Raw genomic sequence first — 21186 nt, 5'->3', positions numbered from 1 at the left:
GCTGTGCAGACATGACTCTATATTAATCAGTCAGCCAGTCAGTCAGTCAGATAGTCAGTCAATCAGTTAGTCAATCAGTCAGTTAGTCAGTCAATCAGTTAGTCAGTCAATCAATCAGTCAGTCAGTTAGTCAGTCAATCAATCAGTCAATCAGTTAGTCAGTCAATCAAACAGTCAGTCAGTTAGTCAGTCAATCAATGAGTCAATCAGTTAGTCAGTCAGTCAGTCAGCCAGTCAATCAGTTAGTCAGTCAATCAGTCAGGCAGTCAGTTAATGAGGCAATCAGTCAGTCAGTGAGTCAGTCAATCAGTTAGTCAGTCAATCAGTCAGTCAGTTAGTTAGCCAATAAATCAGTCAGTTAGTCAGTCAATCGTCAGTCAATCAGTTAGTCAGTCAATCAATCAGCCAGTCAGTTAGTCAATCAGTTAGTCAGTTAATCAATCAGTCAGTTAGTCAGTCAATCAATCAGCCAGTCAGTTAGTCAATCAGTCAGTCAGTCAATCAGTTAGTCAGTCAATCAATCAGTCAATCAGTTAGTCAGTCAATCAATCAGTCAGTCAATCTGTCAGTCAATCAGTCAGTCAATCAGTTAGTCAGTCAATCAATCAGTCAACCAATCAGTTAGTCAATCAATCAATCAATCAATCAGTCAGTCAGTCAGTCAATCAGTCAGTCAGTCAATCAGTTAGTCAGTCAATCAATCAGTCAGTCAGTTACTCAGTCAATCAATCAGTCAGTCAGTCAGTTAGTCAGTCAATCAGTCAGTCAGTCAGTCAGTCAGTCAACCAGTTAGTCAGTCAATCAATCAGTCAGTTAGTCAGTAAATCAGTCAGTCAATCAGTTAGTCAGTCAATCAATCAGTCAGTCAATCAGTTAGTCAGTCAATCAATCAGTCAGTCAGTCAGTTAGTCACTCAATCAGTCAGTTAGTCAGTCACTCAGTCAGTCAGACTATCAATAAAAGGAAATATTTCAATTTCTCTTTTGTCACTGTAATGATTACACAATATTTAAATGAATAAACTGAATAAATTGCAATGTAAAACTGATGCAGAAATGAAAAAATACCTATATAGATTTAGAGGTAAGCCGCGCATTATTTTGTTTATATTAATGGAAAGTGTTTTTTTTAAACCGTTTGAATTTATCAGCGAAATGGTGTGTCGCGTAGTATTAATGTGTGTAGAACACGTTAAAACAGCGCTCTATGAAGACTATTTGTGTTAAAAATATGTCTGTGCCCAACAGTTTTGTAACAGAAGCCTAATCAGTGCTCAGGAATGAAGTAATGCGGCCTGAGTTAGTAAAATGGACAGCTAAATGACAGTAAACACAGGCATGCATTATCACGGGCTGTATGGCAAATGCTTGTGGGTAGCATGACAGGAAGATTGCAGGGCGGCCGTCAAATCAGTTGGATATTCTTGCATGATTACAATTCCAGTGCAAATCCAGTGTGTTAAGGGACGGTACAGTGTGGTTACAGAAATTGGTACCTAATAAGTACAATTTAATGTAAGAATCTGCAAATAAAACATAATTCGTGAGTACACCTTTTACATAATTGCAAAGTTCTGTAACTATCGAGTGAATTTTTTGTTGTTTTTAAACAGTAATGGAGGTTTAACTTATCCTTCAAAGAGGTGGAAAAATTCAAATATCTTGGAGCAATAGTAACAAATATAAATTAAGCTCGGGAGGAAATTAAAGGCAGAATAAATATGGAAAATGTCTGTTATTATTCGATTGAGAAGTTTCTGTCATCTAGTCTGTTGTCAAAAAATCTGAAAGTTAGAATTTATAAAACAGTTATATTACCGGTTGTTCTGTATGGTTGTGAAACTTGGACTCTCACTTTGAGAGAGGAACATAGGTTAATGGTGTTTGAGAATAAGGTTCTTAGGGAAATATTTGGGGCTAAGAGGGATGAAGTTACAGGAGAATGAGAAAGTTACACAACTCAGAACTGCATGCATTGTATTCTTCACCAGACATAATTAGGAACATTAAATCCAGACGTTTGAGATGGACAGGGCATGTAGTACGTATGGGCGAATCAAGAAATGCATTTAGATTGTTAGTGGGGAAGCACGGAGGAAAAAATACCTTTGGGGAGGCCGAGACGTAGATAGGAGGATAATATTAAAATGGATTTGAGGGAGGTAGGATATGACGATAGAGACTGGATTAATCCTGCACAGGATAGGGACCGATGGCGGGCTTATGTGAGGGTTCCTTAAAAAGTCATTTGTAAGTAAGTAAGTAATAGGCCTTATGCGGGTGTACCTGTATCCCTGAGTTCTCCTTTAGATAATTCAGTGTTTTTAACTGATTTTGATCAAACTGACAATACATCAGGGCGAAAGTTAAATTCTTTAAATCTAAAAAAAAATATTTCGGTCAGTGTGTATGGGACTGGTGCCCACCCACCATCTTGGGGAGCTGCGATAGGTAGCGAAATCCAGTTACGAAAACTAACTGTAACGTCTGGGGGAATCATCGTTCTATCCAACGGTACTTCCCGTTCTTGTTGGATGATCGTTCACCTCTGCTGAAGCATGTGGACGTGAGGCCTTGGCCCTTCATGTGTTGTTGCGCCACGAAAAAAACATTGCGATTTAGTTGATATTTTTTTGCATATTTTGTGTATTTCGCAATAATATAATTTCTGTTTCATGCTACCAAAAATATTTCTGTATATAATTTATTTTCTTCTTATTTAAAAGACAAACTGCACGTACATAAATGTAATTATTACGGTTCGGATAAAGTAGCTGTAACAGGATAGGCATCCTTCGTCCTTGCGGTTTGTTTACAAACATTAACTGCTGGGAAGAGCGCTCCCCACCCCTAGCTAAAACATCAGTGAATGGACAGTACTACTTAATGTTTGTAAACAAAATGCACGGACCAAGGATGCCTATCCTGATACAGCTACTTTATCCGAATCGCAGTAATCATTTTCTGCAAAACCCAGGAACGTATTATATTAATTCACACTCACGTATCAGCTGGGTAGCTCAGTTGGTAGAGCAGCTGGCTACGGTCTGGAAGGTCCGGGATTCGATCCCAGGTGGTGACAGGATTTTTTCTCGTTGCCAAACTTTCAGAACGGCCCCGAGGTTCACTCAGCCTCCTATAAAATTGAGTACCGGGTCTTTCCCGGGGGTAAAAGGCGGTCAGAGCGTGGTGCCGACCACACCACCTCGTTCTAGTGCCGAGGTCATGGAAAGCATGAGGCTCTACCTCCATGCCCCCCAAGTGCCTTCATGGCATGTTACGGGGATACCTTTACCTTTTACCATATATCAGCTGATTACGAGCAAATTTTGTTAAATTATGTTTTTGTATGACAAATAAACTATTGAGAATTTTGAGTTTATCAGTAAAATGAAATACAACATGAAACAACGCTGCTAAACTTAGATGGCTTGGCTTGGCTTTTCGAGGGTGGCTCGCGTTCGATTCCCGGCCAGGTCTTAATGGAATTTTTGAACAGAGTAAACCTTGCAGATGATTTTCTTGGTGTATCCCCGTTTCTCTCATTCCACTAAATCAATCCATTTTCCTCTCATTTCAGATACTTTCTGTAACAGTTAAAAATAGACTGCGATGAAGTTTTTGAGGTAGTACGGATTTCCGATGTGAATGACCGAGTCCTAAGATTTCTCAGACATTCGTCTGAGAATGGAATCTGGCTCTGTTAGGGCTGAGGTAGGACTCCCCATCTGTCAGCATCGGATTCACAACGTACAAAAGTAAGCGTAAGTGGAAGGAACCGCTCCGGGTCCAGCCCTCGAAAAGTCAAGTCAATTAAAAACTTAAGAAAAAGTAGTTTGGACAACGTGTGGACAACGGGTAGAACTTAGGACGAATTCACACTTAAGCTATGGTCTATGGTGTTACCTCTAATATTTTAGGTGAGGAAGAAAAAAGGCTGACAAATTTTGCCTGAAATCCTCCATCATGGAGAATATTTTTAACACAGAAAATCTGGGGTGCGGGACCTCATAATTTACTTCCCTGCCGAAGAAAGTCATGCTAAGGATTTATGACGCTCTCGGCTGGGTTTGAACATGCCAACCTCGGATCTAATCACAGGCATGATAACCAGTAGACCACCGAGGACGAGAAATTATTTTACGCCGTACTTGTAGACTCGTTGCCGCAGAGCGTTGCCTTGAGAGGTGGTCTACAGACTACAATGCATAGTGTAATGATTATGATTAATGGAGTATTGGTGGAATACTGGTAGGGGAAACGGGAGTAGGCCTACCACACTAAAACCTACCACCACCACAAATCCCACATGGAAAGAGCCGACACTTTAGCCGTTCTGCTAGCGATGCGCCAGGATGAGAAATATGAAGAGTACCAATTACTTTCTTACGGTGTTGTTTTACATTTTCCGAAAGAACGAACAAGAATAAAACTCGCTTTCAGAATGCAAATTTGCGGAAAATAAACAGTAAACATAGGTTAAATAGAAAGTATAAACAGAGAATATGCGGCAGACGGTGTAGGCTATACCGGTATACTCTAGATTCCGGACTGTGTTCAAATATACAATTAGTTGCTGTTATTAATCAATGCCGAGAAATGAATATATTAACGTTACACATCCAATTATCTCCTCTGGCATATAGACTGAACATTATATGTTTTGCGTACGCATAAAAAGATGTATATATAATTAACGCAATCAATCATAACTGGAAATCCACCTTCTCAGTTTGATCTGGCAGTTTGCACAAGATATATTCTTGTTCTGTTTCTGGTAAAACATTTTCTATGAAGAAAACTATTGAGGCTGGTTCACAATAAACCGGAAACAGGAACCAGAACGAGAACTGAAAAATTGTTAAAATGTATATATTTAAATGTGAGCATTCACAGTTAACGAGAAGCTTGCCGGAGCCCGGGAACGTGACGTTGCCCAAATTTCAACTTTTCCGATCTCGTTTCCGATCACAGCCTACTAGATTCATTGTTGCCATGATAAAGCTATTTGATCGTCGTGTATTTTGTAGCACGGAGGCCATGACATAATCTCTTTTTCATGCATCGTTTCTAACTAACTCGGAAATTTAGTAGAATCACTTTCAATATATGCTATGTATATGTAACTAGATTACCACGTAGGCCTAATTGAATTCTTAAATATTCTGTGTCATAAATTCTGAAGTTGGTTAACCTGTGTTTATGTTGGCTGGTTTGTTCTTATAAGAGAACGTCATTGGTCAATTATACACAAATAACATCAGAATGCGTAATATTGACTTTACATATCGTTATAGCACAGTCTAGTATATACAGTCACGAAGCTCAATACGTAATAAATATGCATCCATAGATAGTTGCTAACCACTAGGATCGCTACTATCGCCTCATTACAGACAATGCGAAATAATACCTGCACAGTCTATTGTTCTTAGCACCCTCAAAACTCAAGCTTCGTGACTGTATATACTAGACTGTGGTTATAGACAAACATATCTATATGCATAGCCGTTTCCTTTCTCGGTTTATTGGTGAATAAAAAATCTTTACTTTCACGTCCTCCGTTTCCAATTCTCGTTCTGGTCTCGTTCCCGGTTTATTGTTAACCAGCCTTCATTATCACAGTTTTGTTTTTCTCCTTTTCTGGAATATGCATGGACCAGCTACCAGTCCACACCTGTGGAGTAACGATTAGCGCGTCTGGCCGAGAAACTGGATGGCCCGGGTTCGAATCTCGATCGAGGCAAATTATCTGGTTGAGGTTTTTCCGGGATTTTCCCTCAACCCAATATGAGCAAATGCTGGGTAACTATCGATGCTGAACACCGGTCTCATTTCACTGGCATTATCACCTTCATTTCATTCAGACGCTAAATAACCTGAGATGTTGATACAGCGCCGTAAAATAACCTACTAAAAAACCAGCTACCAGGAGTGGCTCATGCACTGACTCGTCTGCCTACTAGTCAGGAGGTGGACTGGACGTAAGCTCCATCCTCGCAGAGGCTAATTTTGTTTTGGATTATTTTAATATGTTTTGTGGTTACCTTTGTTTATGATGGCATTTTATTGTCGTAATATAACAAATGAACTCATTATAAAGGTCCTGCTTACATTAACAAGACACATAAGCCTTCGAAATTACTATTTTAGTATGATTTCGAAGGCCATGATGACTTAATTGGGAATTAAATTAATTATTAGTTTGGTGAAATGCAAACGAATTAAATATGATTTAACTTCCGTCTTTAAGTTAAATTACAACTAGTTAATTGTGTTTTTTTTTGTTAGGAGGGAGGGAACATCCCACGCACTACGACCTGACGTCTATTGTACACCCCTCTATATGGGTTGAGTTGCGTGCCCACCGATCCTCTCTGCGCGCACCGACCTAACTACTTGACCCCCATAACGACCGGTCTCTGCAGCCAACAGAGTCCATGTACCACTCCTGCTTCGGCAACCCGTCCAAGGCTCCCTTAACAATCCGAGGCGGAGGTCCTCCCCCGAGAAGGTCTGCCCTGAGTTCCGTTGCAGAAGCTATCCATCTTCACTTGAATACAATCCAAGGAGGCCGATCGAGAGAGCCAGCAGCTTCTGATGATCGCCTATATAACGATCTGAAAACCAGAAGAAGTAACGGGATGATGAATGAAAAGATGATAGGGGAGGAAAGGAAGTGGCGAAGATGAGTGGGGTTCCAATCGCCCGATAAAGTTTTCTGATATTGATCCATAGGAGTGAGGGAAATCTCCGATAAAACCTCACCCAGGTAACTCGTCCCGACTGGGGATCGAACCCGGGCCCGCTGAGTTCGGAGTTAGTCTCGCTAACCCCTCAGCCACAACGGTGGACTAATTGTGTTTAATAACATGTTGGTGAAATCAGCCCTTAGTATTTTATCCTCCAATATGTTGTCGTTTTTTAGACAACTGTCCGAAGATAGGTTTGAATCTCATAAGTGACATCAATGGCTCATGAGGGAACTAAGCCAGGAGATAATTTAATAGATGGCGAGTTTCTTCCTCCTTCCATTGCATACATCGCTGACTATTAACATATTTCACTAATAAGCTTATTAACTGTTATTTATGTCTGATTGTATAACTAATGAATTTTCTTTTTCTTGTCCGTAGTTTCTTCATTAATGTTCTATTTTCATTTTTACACTTACGTAATAGAGTAACAAATTAAGTTGTTTGTATGGGTAGTAGGTATAAAAGACTTCACGTAGACATTGGACACTCTTTTATTACACATATATTACATCACATTATAATACAAATATGTACATAAAACACACACAGATACACGAACAGACATGCAAACACAAATACACACAAATACTTTAAATATTTACAAAAATGACTAAAATGAAATCAATAGCTCTTCATTGATGGAGCTATTAATAACCTCACTGAGACTTCGATTCAATTAATTTAATGATTCAAGTCTTGAGGTCTGATATGACTAAACAATGACTACGGCACACTCATATGGCAATTTGACTTCCACAAAATTTACTTCTGTTTGTTCCATTTCTAATATTTGTTAAATTCACAGCCTACGGTGGACACTGCATCATGTAACTATCCCGTGTAAATGTCTCTCTGAGGTACTCACTTGGCAGTGAAATCTGGAGCAAGTCCGAGACTCTGTGTTAAACAATTGGAAATATGATCTTTGGAGGTTATGCCCTGAACTATCTAGGCGCGTTCTGCTATTTCCATAAGACGATTCTGAAGTATATTTTATATTAGGAAATCTGAATCAGAAATTTAGAATCGATATAGTTTATTTTACAATAAATCTGTTAAATATTTATAAATATTATATTATTCTAGACATAAATACAATCATACACATTCTTGATACGCGTCAGAATTCTAGCTGTCACAAAATGTGCATTTCTCTCTTATCCTGTTTAAAGCCCACTGACAATTGCATTGCTTGATGTTATGCGCACATTTCATAATATTATTTATGTTAAAAAAATTCCAAAATTTAAATTAGTAATTCTAGAAGTAACGCTAACCTGCAACTAGCAAGAACTAGTCCTATAGCTTCTAAGTGTCAAAGATTGTTTAATTAAATGTGGAAAACTAATAATCTTTCCGAAATCCTTCCTTCATGAACTTTGACTTCAGCATGAAAGTTAATATGTTCGGTAAGTACTTGTTTAAGAAGATTAAGTCACATCCAATTGTACAGGGTGTTTTCAACTTTTTCTCTGCAGATAGGTAAATAAATAAATAAATTTTGTGTTATTAAAAATAAAAGTAGACTAGGCCTACATATTTTTTTGTCATAGATAGTCTTGAAGCAGATCTGCACAAGCGATGCTGGTAGATATTAGGTACACAACTTTTATTAATACTCGTATGTGTCCAGCAAAATATAGAAAGAGATAAGCATGACTTTTCTGAAAATGAGTTTCCTCCCCTATCTTGCTGTGCCACCAGTTTTACTTTGAGATGTAACCTTCATGGTATACAGTGGCCTCTGTATATTATGTCAAAGCAAAATTCATCCTGATGTTTCTTGACTATGACCATCAGACTTACGTAATATATAATAATTGATGCTCAATTATGACGTCTTCTGTCATTACAAATAGCCTTTATAGGGAACACAAATATGGAATAAATTTGTTGCGAATTTAAAATCCATAAAAAGTTATTAGGGCTTAAAATTGGGGAATGTGATATCGATATATCCTGAACACTCAAGGTAAAATGACTAAGCACGATTCTCCTGGTAAAACCAGAAGTATACAATGACGGGCACTGTTTAAAAAAACAATTTGGTTGAAATGATATCCACAAATCCAGAAAATTGGAGTGGAGACACCTTGTCAGTTAAGAGTCCAGGAGGTTTCCGGATTAGTTCAACCCTGCGGCTGGCAGCCGGTTCTCCGCCGGACCTTCATCTCCGACCAGGCGACGGCGATCCACTCGTTCTTGGACGCGTCGAACCACGTGAGGCCGAGGTTGTAGCGGCCGTTGAGGTTCGCGTGCTGACAGTGCGAGAACCACCAGCCGCCCTCGTAGTTGGCGGCGCAGTGCGTGTTGCTGATGTCACGATCCATGTCGATCGCGCTGAACTGCATCCGGTTCTGGTAATCGAGCGCGTCGCTGGCGTTCCCGCGGTAGCCGTCCACGTGCAGGCGGAAGCCGTCCTCCGCGCCCGACACGCTGAACTCGTCGTACTCGGCCACCCATGTCTTTCCGTAGATGTCCCTCAGGTCCACGCGCAGGGACGAGCAGTTGTCAGCGGTGAGACTGTGCAGAGCCTCGTTACCAAGCCAGAACTCCCCTGCAAGCAAGAAGAGTAAAATCAATTACATTTGACACGATCTCTCGTCTTATTTACCTTGAGTTTAAAAATATCCACACGACCAAGGATGCCCACAATGTGTGACTATCAAGTGTTGGTCCATAGCTGTATATTATCATCTACACCATATTGTAAGTTGGTAGGAAATGAGTTAAACAGAAGAAGAAAGAAAGGAAGAAAGAAAGGAAGGAAGAAAGGAAGGAAGAAAGAAAGAAAAAAGGAAGAAATAAAGAAAGGAAGAAAGAAAGAGAGAAAGGAAGAGAGAAAGGAAGGAAGGAAGAAAGGAAAGAAGAAAGAAAAAAGGAAGGAAAAAAGAAAGAAAGGAAGGAAGAAAAAATAAAGAAAGAAAGAAAGGTAGGAAGAAAGTCAGAAGGAAAGAAAGAGAAAGGAAGGAAGAAAGAAAAAAGAAAGAAAGGAAGAAAGAAAGAAAAAAGGAAGAAAGAAAGAAAGGAAGGAAGCAAGAAAGGAAGAAAGAAGAAAGAAGAAAGGAAGAAAGAAAGAAAGAAAGGAAGCAAGAAAGAAACAAAGAAAGAAAGAAAAAAGGAAGAAAGAAAGAAAAAAGAAAGAAAGGAAGGAAGAAAGAAAAAAGAAAGAAAGGAAGGAAGCAAGAAAGAAAAAAGGAAGGAAGAAAGAAAGGAAGAAAGAAAAAAGGAAGGAAGAAAGAAAGGAAGCAAGCAAGCAAGAAAGAAAGAAAAAAGGAAGAAAGGAAGGAAGGAAAGATGAAAGAAAGAAAGAAAGGTAGAAAGAAAGAAAGAAAGAGAGAGAGAAAGGAAGGAAGGAAGAAAGAAAGAAAGGAAGGAAGAGAGAAAGGACGGAAGGAAGAAAGAAAGGAAGGAAGGAAGAAAGAAAAAAGGAAGGAAGAAAGAAAGGAAGAAAGTAAGCAAGCAAGCAAGAAAGAAAGAAAAAAGGAAGAAAAAAAAGGAAGAAAGGAAGGAAGGAAAGATGAAAGAAAGAAAGAAAGAAAGAAAGAATGAGAGAAAGGAAGGAAGGATGAAAGAAAGGAAGACAGAAAGAAAAATAGAAAGAAAGAAAAAAGGAAGAAAGAAAGGAAGAGAGAAAGAGAGAAAGGAAGGAAGAAAGAAAGAAAGGAAGAGAGAAAGGAAGGAAGAGAGAAAGAAAGAAAAAAGAGAAAGAAAGAAAAAAGAGAAAGAAAGAAAAAAGGAAGAAAGAAAGAAAGAAATATAAATTCACGAGTAATATTTAATAAGTAGGCTTATAATGTTGAGGACCGATAGGATGCTTTACGATGGTTTCAAGTTTACTATCTGTTCTCCAGTCGGTAGTCTACTGTACCTGTTGAATACTTCGTTCGCCAGTCACTACTCTAGCATACGTAAACAGTGTACCTGCTGAATAATAATGCCAAAGGTTATAGGTTCTCAGGCGAATATTTTTGCAGCGGAATTTGGTGAGTGTTTTGAAGTGAATGTGACTTAATTCTTCTGCACATAACGAAATGTATGTAATGTAATTCTATGTAACTTATATTTATCTTCAGAGCTGTCAAGATTTGTTTATGTTCACCTTGTTATTTCCATAATCGATCGCAGAAACAAGTCAATGTCCTCGTACTAGCTCACGTCCCCGACATATGTACCCTGCTACAGTCAACATTTGTAATCTGTTCCCAACATTATAAGCTTAGTTATAAGATTACTTCGCGAATAATAATAAATAAATAATAAAATTTCATTAATTATGTATATTTTTATAATCGCTTCACATCACATCATCTGTCATTTCGCATTCGCCAAGAGATATAGTGAAAATATTTATTTACAAATTACTAGTCATCAAATGCTGACTACCTTAATTGCATAAATTGAGAGATAGAACGGAATAATGGAAATATTCATTTGATTATAAACACAATTAAATTAAAAAGATAGAAATGTAATTAATTGTACAATTATGGAAATGATGTTTTGTAAAAGTAAATTTATTGGTTGTAGGCCTACTTAAAGCTGAGGAAATTTATATTGATTGATTATATCCGAGTTTATTAATAATTTGGCTGTGGCGTACCTCATAGTTCGAAGAGAGAATTGCGAATCAACAGCGACGAGGCAAAATTGATAATATGAAATCGACAATATTGCGGTGATAGCTGGCTTTGATTAGTTGAAATTCAATGCATTCTTAAAATCCATTGGGAAATTGGTAGGCCTACATGGGCAGAATAATCCTTTATACATTTTCATGACTGTGGGCAATGTAGAATTTTAAATTTATGTTTTCATTTTTTAAATAATGATGTTGTAAATACAGCGTCAATATAAAACCACTGATACAATGTGAACAGTTTTGTATGCATAAATACGAAATATTTATAGAGGCTTGCTACTATTACTACACGAAATTACGATGAAATTTCGGTTCAACAAATGTGTGGCTTATGGTTATATTGCTCCGAGCTCTTCATTGATATTAACACAAATATGAATGGCGATCATTATTGCGCTAGTAGCTTAAAAATATGTTCGAAAAAGCAACAAAGAAATAAATAAAAAACAAACGAATGAATGAAAGAACGAACAAAATAAAATAAATAAATAAATAAATAAATAAATAAATAAATAAATAAATAAATAAATAAATAAATAAATAAATAATAAAAGAAACAAAAAAATTGATTAAACGTGTAAATGAAACCAACGGGTACGAAAATACGAAACTTTTTTCCATAACTTCAAAATATTTCCATAACTTCAAAATATTTTTTTACCCAGTGGCGGGTAATTGACTTTACGTTATTGATCAGAGAGTCCTCTTCTATGGGCGACGCGCTGAAAATTTAGACATTTTTTCGTCATAATCGTTGCCCTCGGTGCACGATGGGAGGCGAACTAAATATCATCGAATACTGGATCATTACTGGAGTGCCGCTAGGTGAAACGGGAGTATCCCGTGAAGACATATCACTAAATCTGAGACATGTAGGACTGCATTTAATTTTTTATTTTAGTTTAGTACGTTATTTTACGACCCTTTATCAACATCTCAGGTTATTTAGCGTCTGAATGAGATGAAGGTGATAATGCCGGTGAAATGAGTCCGGGGTCCAGCACCTAAAGTTACCCAGCATTTGTTCATATTGGGTTGAGGGAAAACCCCGAAAAAACCTCAACCAGGTAACTTGCCCCGACCGGGAACCGGACCCAGGCCACCTGGTTTCGCGGCCAGAAGCGCTAGCCGTTACTCCACAGGCGTGGACTGTAGGACTGCAGGACAATACCAAGTTAACTGTATTGCGATGTTTGTCAAAGGTAAATAGTATGAAGGTATGGGGGAGTCGTTGCGTACAGGCATGAGACTCAGGCAACAGAAACATTACGCTGTGTAGTGAACAGACCTCCAGGGTTGTATTACCAATCTTACGTAACGTATAATATTTGAAGAGTCCACTGCAAGAATGATGGATGTCATTTGGAATACATTTTGCAGGAGAAGCAATTGAAAGTTTGAAATGCTTAGCGCTCAAAGCTTAACTGTGATTTTCCGATCATTACTGGACAATGACTATCAGTGTTAATGCCATATAACTCTCAATGTACATTCTATATGTCTTAAGCTATGCATTGACAGTCTTGGTTCATTTTCGACAAGAAAGTGACATCCATCATTCTTGCAGTGGACTCTTCATTTATAATGACAGAATCATCAAATATATCAACAGTAAACAAGTTGATGGAGGAATTAAGCACACAACATTTCGCAGTAAGTGGGGTAAATATCCCATGAAATTTATGCAGCACAGAAATTAAACGTACGAAACGTAAATTCGTGACGCAACATTGTAATACGAAAAAACATAAAGCACAGATAACAGTTTCAACTGAGGAAGAAGGACAAGAATCCCATGTAACTTAGAATTCAATGTGTACCACACAAAAAGATTTTTTTCACGATTTATGTAAAATGATGGTATGTGTCAATATACCAATAAATAACGTTGAAAATACACACTTTAAAAGCTTTATGCGAAAATATGTGAAAAGGGAACTCCCCAGTCAATATGTACCGAAATGCTATTATGATGTAATATCTCGCATACGACTAAGTATAGGAGAAAATAAAATACGTACAGTAGTGGCAAAAAAAAAACCGGATCGACCCTTGTAGCTGATTTCAGAGCCTTGTTCACTCCAGAGCAAGATAGAGTGGTAACTAAGACTTTCGTGGTTCGAATCCTGCCTGGGAAGGAAACTTTTTTTTTGTTCCTTATTCAAATTTATTCTCATTACTTTTTGATTGCTGGTAAAATTCATGTTTTGGGAATAATAAGTTAATTAAGTAGTAAAATATCGCTGCAATCGAAAAGTATTGGGAATAAATTTGAATAAAGAACAAAAAACAAAGTTTCCTTAGCAGGCGGGATTCGAACCACGAAAGTGTTAGTTACCAGTCTATCATGCTCTGGAGTGAACAAGACTCTGAAATCAGCTACAAGGGTCGGTCCGGTTTTTTTTGCCACTAATGTACTTCCATCGATGAAAGCACAGATGCCGCTGGACGATTTGTTGCAAATGTCGTTACGGGCATTCTTCCACCAGACAAACACAATAAAAACTTTTTTATTAACCTCTGAAATTCTTGAGAAAGTGGATCATTTAAATATAATCAAAGTTTTTCAAACGCCTATGACCCGACATCGGATGGGAATCCGGTGTGGCTTAGTGGATAGAGCGTCAGCACGTAGAGCTGAAAACCCGGGTTCAAATCCCGGTGCCGGAGAGAATTTTTCTCCGTTCCACTCATCCTTCATCATAGAAGTTACATTTAATTATAATGGGAAATAGTCTTTAATCTTTTCTTAGTTACATTCCATTACTGTACGGAGAATGAAATTTGCTTCCTCTCGGTACCAGCATTTGGCAATGTTATAAGACAGCGCAGCATATGTTTGAAATACTAGGGCCATCCCGATTAATTATCTAATTCGGCAGAATTTTATACAATTATGTACCCCTAGCTTCCACCCCTAACCGCACACACCATATGGCGAACAGGACGTAGGAATGGTGCAAACTCACCAGATGGCGATCCAAAGCCAGCGGCGTATTCGTCCCATTTGCGGTTGAACTCCTGGGAGCCGTCCACTCTCCTCTGAACCACAGTCCAGCCGCCTGATGCTGTTTCTTGGTCACATGACGACAGTATGGGTGTCCCCTGGCTACCGGGCGAGATGAGGTAGAGACCACTCGGTCCCTGCACCGCGCCACAATCTGAGAACGAAAGAAAAGGTCAGAGGACATCGTACAGGTATAAGAAAATCAACGTTGTAATGTCAGTCGCACATAGAGTCTAGCAAACAGGAGTTTTATGAAAATGTGTGCTAAGGAATTATGTATAAATCGTAGAAACTTGAGAAACGTACATTTCCATTAAGGGGTTAGGTACAGCTTACAGCAGTAAAATTGTGGAAATATTCAACTTTTTTTTCCTCCATTGCTGTATCTTGTACAATAATGAAAATTAGTATGTGTAAAACACTATCGTTCTGCTATAAGAAAAAAAATATTTTTACGATTATAAAAATCATTTAACTTACTTTCTTTTTTTTTTCTTTCAGAATTCATTTCACTGTGCAGTGATGAAGCGTTTCTCACATAACTCAAAAACTATTCAACATTCGGTGATGAAATTTTTTGTGTGTACCTTTGAAAGATTGTCTGATAAAAAATAAATTCATTAAAAATTGTCAAATATCAGTATTTTCTTCTAACACAAAATAATAAATAAATATTATTTATTGAGAAATGTAGGTTAAAGAGCATGATATTGTAGACATGAGTTTCAGCAGTAAAATAAAAGAGAGAAAACATGAAAAAGTTAACATGTTTATGACTTGTGAGGGAAACGCTTCATCACTGCATAGTGAACTACCACCATTATGAATTTTGAAAAAAAAAAATGTATAGATGTAAATATTTTTTTAATCGTAAAAGTATTTTTTTCATATACCAGAAGGACAGTATTTTACACATACCAATTTTCATTATTGTACAAGATACAGTAATGGGGGAGGGGGGAAAGTTGAATATTTCCAAAAATTTTACTGCTGTAAGATGTACCTAGTCCCTTAATTTATATCAGCGTTTCTCAAACTGGGGGCACAATCCAAGGGAAGTTGTGGTGCCGTATCAAAGGGGTTACGAAATAAGAATAATTTAATGTGTAAAAAAGTAATAAAACACATTTTATATGAAAAACCAAATGCATATATTATGCATATTATTAGAAACGCAATTGTTAAAACACATGTAGATACGAGTGTACCTTCGATGGCTTTTTACTTCCGGCTGATAGGACTTGAAAGCAAACAACACATTGTGAATTAGACCCTACTATCCGACGAGATAATTATGAATTTTAAATAACTGTCGTTATACAGTCTCTTATTTTTAATTACCAATTCACTAGAAGACTCTTAGCGTTTTGTTACAGATATGTCCATACTGCATTGCCAATTGAAGAAAAATACACCATTTCACTAATTGTTTTTAATGAGTGTACATTACGAGTAAAAGCCGAAACCTCAATGGGAACAGAAATTAAACTTTTGAAAACGTAAATGAAAACGCCAACCATAAGCTCGAAAATGATTCTCTGTTTCCAGCACGGTTGCCAGATAAAGGAATCCAAACCGTCGTACTAACTTATAAAAATTATCGCACTTCAGCATAAAATTGTCGTACATTTCTCAACTTCCTCATATACTTCTAGTCCACCGCTATTTAGTAATGGTTAGCACGTCTGACTGTGAAACGAGCGGGCCAGAGTTGAAATCCCGGATGAGACGAGTTATCTGGTTGTTTCCAGGTTTTCCCTCTACCCATTAAGAGCAAATGCTGCTAACTTTCGACGATGGAGTCATTTCACTGGCATTATCACCTTCATATCACTACGCAGTTGGTAAAGAATCGCAAAATAAATATATCTACCAGTAAATTTTAGTTCCAAATAAAAATACTACTAATTATAGTTCACATCCACAATGACATTCAGCATTGAAACAAGTCACCACTCATTTCTTCATCATCAACACTGTCATCGCAGTAAGGCGTGCACGATGACGCTTGGTTAGAAACAACTTTCTTATATTTAAAGTCAGCAGAATTTGATCTTTGGCCAACGCCGCAGCAGATATGCCTATTTTAGTATCAATAAATGCGGCAGCTGAAAATTATATCAAATTAATTCATCTACAGTCGACTTAAACCCGACACCTCTATAATGTCGGCGCGTATAGACTTCTTAATGCTACTGCGGTACTATTTAATTGATACAAGATTTCCTTTATCGCACAAACAAGGAAGTTAATAAAATTAAACTCATATTATTTTGATATAACTGCGCCGTATACGTGAAACCTAGAGCTCAAGATGACAAATGACTTCCATGGCAAGCATAGTTACCAGATCGATTTTCAAAGCATTCCCCCCCCCCCCCCCCTTAAAAGCATGTTTCTTTCATAAGTTCCCAATTATTTTTCCCTCCAGTAAAATAGACGTACAAAATTGCGTACGACATAGAGTGCGGTCGTACCTCGTACAATGAGTCAAAATAGCAGTATGCGTACGACTATAGTCGTACGTATGGCAACCCTGGTTTCCAGTACCGCTTCTTTTATAACAGGTACTGGTAAACAAAACGTGTTCATGTTGGAACATGCCAAATATTTGTGAGGGTGCGGTGTACGCAACAAGTCAAAACTTGCACATACAGACTTGTACAAACATAAACATGTCGATTCAAGCACGTCGCTATGAAGGCACCTAAATAGTTTGAACTAGACTATTAAAAGCTCATATAATTTTTTATCATTATTTTTAAGAAGTTTTTTTTTTTTCAAGGGAGTCGCGAAGTACTAATTTTATTTTATTTATGTTTCTTGTAGAATATTTCTTTCCCCGCACCGAGTATGGAAGACCCGTTCCGGGATCAATGGTGAAAGAAAAAATTGCAGACTGAACCACAGCCCAATGTTAATGTTATTAGGAGTTAGGCCATGAAATAATGTATGACCAAGCCCAATGACGTCACCTTCCCTCGCTACGGGCATGAAGGCATCCGATTTGCTTATAAAATTAGGCGTGCAACGGGGACTCTCTCAACAATATCTCGACAAGAAGAGGCAGCCACTTGATTTGTAATTGCGTGTCCTGCAATATTAAAGTGACAATAGACACGTAATGTCGGTGACTCAGGAGAAGACGAGAGCGGACTGAGGAGGAAGGGATGTGAACAGATAACGTACGACAACACGTGCAATATTTGTACTGCACTAAGCGGAAACATTAGGTCTCCTTCTGTTCAACTTAGCTTTAATTTCCATACGCATTGCTACTCATGTTTCCTGCACGAGTAATAACCTGGCTACTGGGATGCTTATCTGAGCGATGTTTATAATAATCAGCAGCGATAGTCAAGAAGGTCACATTCTTTCCGCTTGTCTTCTCCTGAGTAACGGACAGTAGATATGCTTTAAATTAACCACACTGAAAGATGTGTTGTGAGCTGGGACTTATTTCGGAAGTCGCTTCATACGAAGAGAAAATATATTGCTTGCTCTTAGTTAATTACTTCTCTTAAGCTTATCATAGACTACATATAGCTACTCTTCAGTTGTAAATGTAAATAAAAATAAAACATCTTGATTACATAACTTTTAAAACTATTTCACTTCGGAATATGTATTATATGTCTTTCTCGTGTTAAATTCTATCGTAACTGGTTAACATGTTTCGGCCTGTTATGGGCCTTCTTCAGAACTGGTTGTTGCTGATCTTGGCGCCTTTTGTTTTGTTTCTTGTGGGGGTGTGTTTGTGTAGTGTAATGTGGAGTCAAAGAGTATGTGTGTTCTGAAATTGAGTTGTGTGTAGAGAATTTCATTTGGATGTGTTTTTGTGTGTATACTCTACAAATACAACCACACAGGCGTATACAAAGTCAAATGTAACACCTGCAACAACTTCTACATAGGACAGACAGACAGATCATTTCAAACACATTACAAAGAACACAACACAGCCATAACAAAATTACAAAACACATCCACATATGCAGAACAAGTCACAAATGCTAACCACACATACAGAGACATCAACACAGACATGGAAATACGAAATATACAAACACAAAAAAAAACACCCAAATGAAATTCTCAACACACAACTCACTTTCAGAACACACACTTTTTGACTCTACATTACACTACACAAACACACCCCCACAGGAAACAAAACAAAAGGCGCCAAGACCAGTAACAACCAGTCCTGAAGAAGGCCCATACTTACTTACTTACTTACTGGCTTTTAAGGAACCCGGAGGTTCATTGCCGCCCTCACATAAGCCCGCCACCGGTCCCTATCCTGAGCAAGATTAATCCAGTCTCTATCATCATATCCCACCTCCCTCAAATCCATTTTAATGTTATCTTCCCATCTATGTCTCGGCCTCCCTAAAGGTCTTTTTCCCTCCGGCCTCCCAACTAACACTCTATATGCATTTCTGGATTCGCCGATACGTGCTACGTGCCGTGCCCATCTCAAACGTCTGGATTTAATGTTCCTAATTATGTCAGGTGAAGAATACTATACGTGCAGTTCTGTGTTGTGTAACTTTCTCCATTCTCCTGTAACTTCATCCCTCTTAGCCCCAGATATTTTCCTAAACACCTTATTCTCAAACACCCTTAACCTATGTTCCTCTCTCAAAGTGAGAGTCCAAGTTTCACAACCATAAAGAACAACCGGTAATATAACTGTTTTATAAGGCCCGTAACAGGCCCAAACATGTTAACCAGGTACGATAGAATTTAACACGAGAAAGACATATAAACATATTCCGAAAAATAAAATATTCGAAGTAATACAACTGTAGTCTCCCGAAATTAGGTGGATTATTCTAAGTGCCGGTGTATCCCTGATGTAATGCAGTCTTTTTACGTTTGGGAGATTATGTAGCTAAAACGTTTGAGAAACTAATCTACTCTAAGAAGAATGGCAAGTACTCGTAATATGATCGCATATTACAACATTTGGTGCTTTCTTAATAATACTGATACGAACATTTGTCCAATATTTTAGGAGATAAACCTGCACCTTAACATGACCACAAGTTTCGTAATCATATAGATAAATTTATTTGGTATCAACAATGGAAAATACATATAAAATTAGTCAATGAATGTCATGGATCGAAGAGCGGGATATTCGTCCCTTACTGATGATATGTGCTTTTGCGTAATACTAACCACACGTATGTAAATCCCATCTCGTCACTGACAGTTCACAACGAACAGAGAACAGCTGTAATCGGATGACAGTGAATTGAAATGTTTATGAAGAGAGTCGCTCCAGCGCGTTTGTAAGTGCGGCACTGGAATCCTTTAAATAATTAATGATGTTACTTTACAGCAACAATGTTTCAGTTGCGTAGAATATTTAATTTAGACCACGGTATTGAAAAAGAAATGTGGTATTGATTTGTCTCCATTCGCTTCTATTTTAGTAAGCTAAGAGAAGAGCAATACATTTAATTTCACTTTCATTTCGGAGAACTGAGCAAACTTTTCAAAATCCTACACAAATTTCAAGGAAATATTTTTAAAATATACAGATTTACGAGTCGATTATCAAGGCCGGATTTTTTTTCTTTGCTGCTTTTTGCCTCGATTTTGAAGAGGAAAACTAAGAGAAATGCACTAACTGGGTGACACCCTGAGTGAGGAGCACGGACCACGGACAGAAATATAAGTACAGTCAACTCCGGATATAGTGAACTTCTGCGGACTTGCATATTTCGTTCACTATATCCGAGGTTCACTATATCTGAAGTGTCTCTCCCCTAACCTTAAATGACAGAAATGAATGGAATTGTGAACAAGAAACTAAAATATTTCATTTTTGTGGAATGGATTACACTGTATACTGTTACTCACAGTTGATTTCCTTAAACTATGCTGTCGACCATGTCCGCTTGCGAAAGACCACATTCAATGTCACTTATATTCGTCTTATATTCAAAAGAAAACACTTTACGCTTCGACATTCTTATATAGCACATTCACTGCTGGAACACTTAGACAAACGCTGTTATGATGTGACTGCGTACTCAGCCTTGGAATTTCCCGGGTCACTTAATGGAAACTGGAAGGGGGTTGATGGAGTTTGAAAGCCATCCAAATCTTACCTTCATTTATGCTCTGGACATAATGTTCGTCCCCTTTTAATAAAAGAAGGCAATTTCATTTCCATTGCTTCAGTGGTATCCGTCAATATTTCTGAGAACAAAAGGCAACCCTTTGACGGTGGAGGATTAGAAATAAAGTAGAGCAGAGTGCCTGAGAACAGAATGTCAACCCTTCGACGATGGAGTGAGGCAAGATCGTCACGCTTTGCCTGAATTTACAGTACAACTCATTGTCTAGGAATCACTAATCCTACCTTTGTCCTTTGACTAAAGAAATAAGAAACTTAGAATGTTGTTCTCAACATATTCTTTCAATTTTATATAAGAAGGTCTGACTTCAAATAAGAATTTGTCTGGATACAAGGTTCACTATAACCGAAGCGAGGGTTCACTATAAACGGAAATATTAATGTACTTTTTAAAGTATGCGGGTCGGGACCAACGATTTAGGTTCACTATAGCCGAATGTTCACTATAACCGAATTCACTATATCCAGAGTTGACTGTACGTAACACGGTTACAGTATTTGCCCATTATTGCGGCACAATTTTAGTTTCTATTGTAAGTTACAATTTCAATTTCTAGCTGAATAGTCTAGTAGTTGATACAGCGTCGTTAAATAACCAAGTTAAAAAAGTATTATATTTCATGCAC

General features: G+C 37.9%; 1 protein-coding gene across 1 annotated transcript in view; it reads right to left on the bottom strand.

The window, feature by feature from the left end:
• Positions 1 to 8281: 8281 nt before the first annotated feature.
• LOC138692228 (protein scabrous-like) overlaps positions 8282 to 21186 on the bottom strand; it is a 118574-nt gene continuing 105669 nt past the window's right edge. Inside the window, exons 7-8 of the mRNA XM_069815359.1 lie at positions 14369 to 14560; positions 8282 to 9314 (exon numbers count right to left, since the gene is read on the bottom strand). Coding sequence (XP_069671460.1) covers positions 8887 to 9314; positions 14369 to 14560 — 620 coding nt within the window. The 3' untranslated portion in view covers positions 8282 to 8886. The remainder of the gene's footprint in view (positions 9315 to 14368; positions 14561 to 21186) is intronic.

This window comes from Periplaneta americana, chromosome 16, assembly GCF_040183065.1.
Source record: "Periplaneta americana isolate PAMFEO1 chromosome 16, P.americana_PAMFEO1_priV1, whole genome shotgun sequence".
NCBI classification, from domain to species: Eukaryota; Metazoa; Arthropoda; class Insecta; order Blattodea; family Blattidae; genus Periplaneta; species Periplaneta americana.
This window is presented reverse-complemented; position numbering and strand designations above follow the sequence as displayed.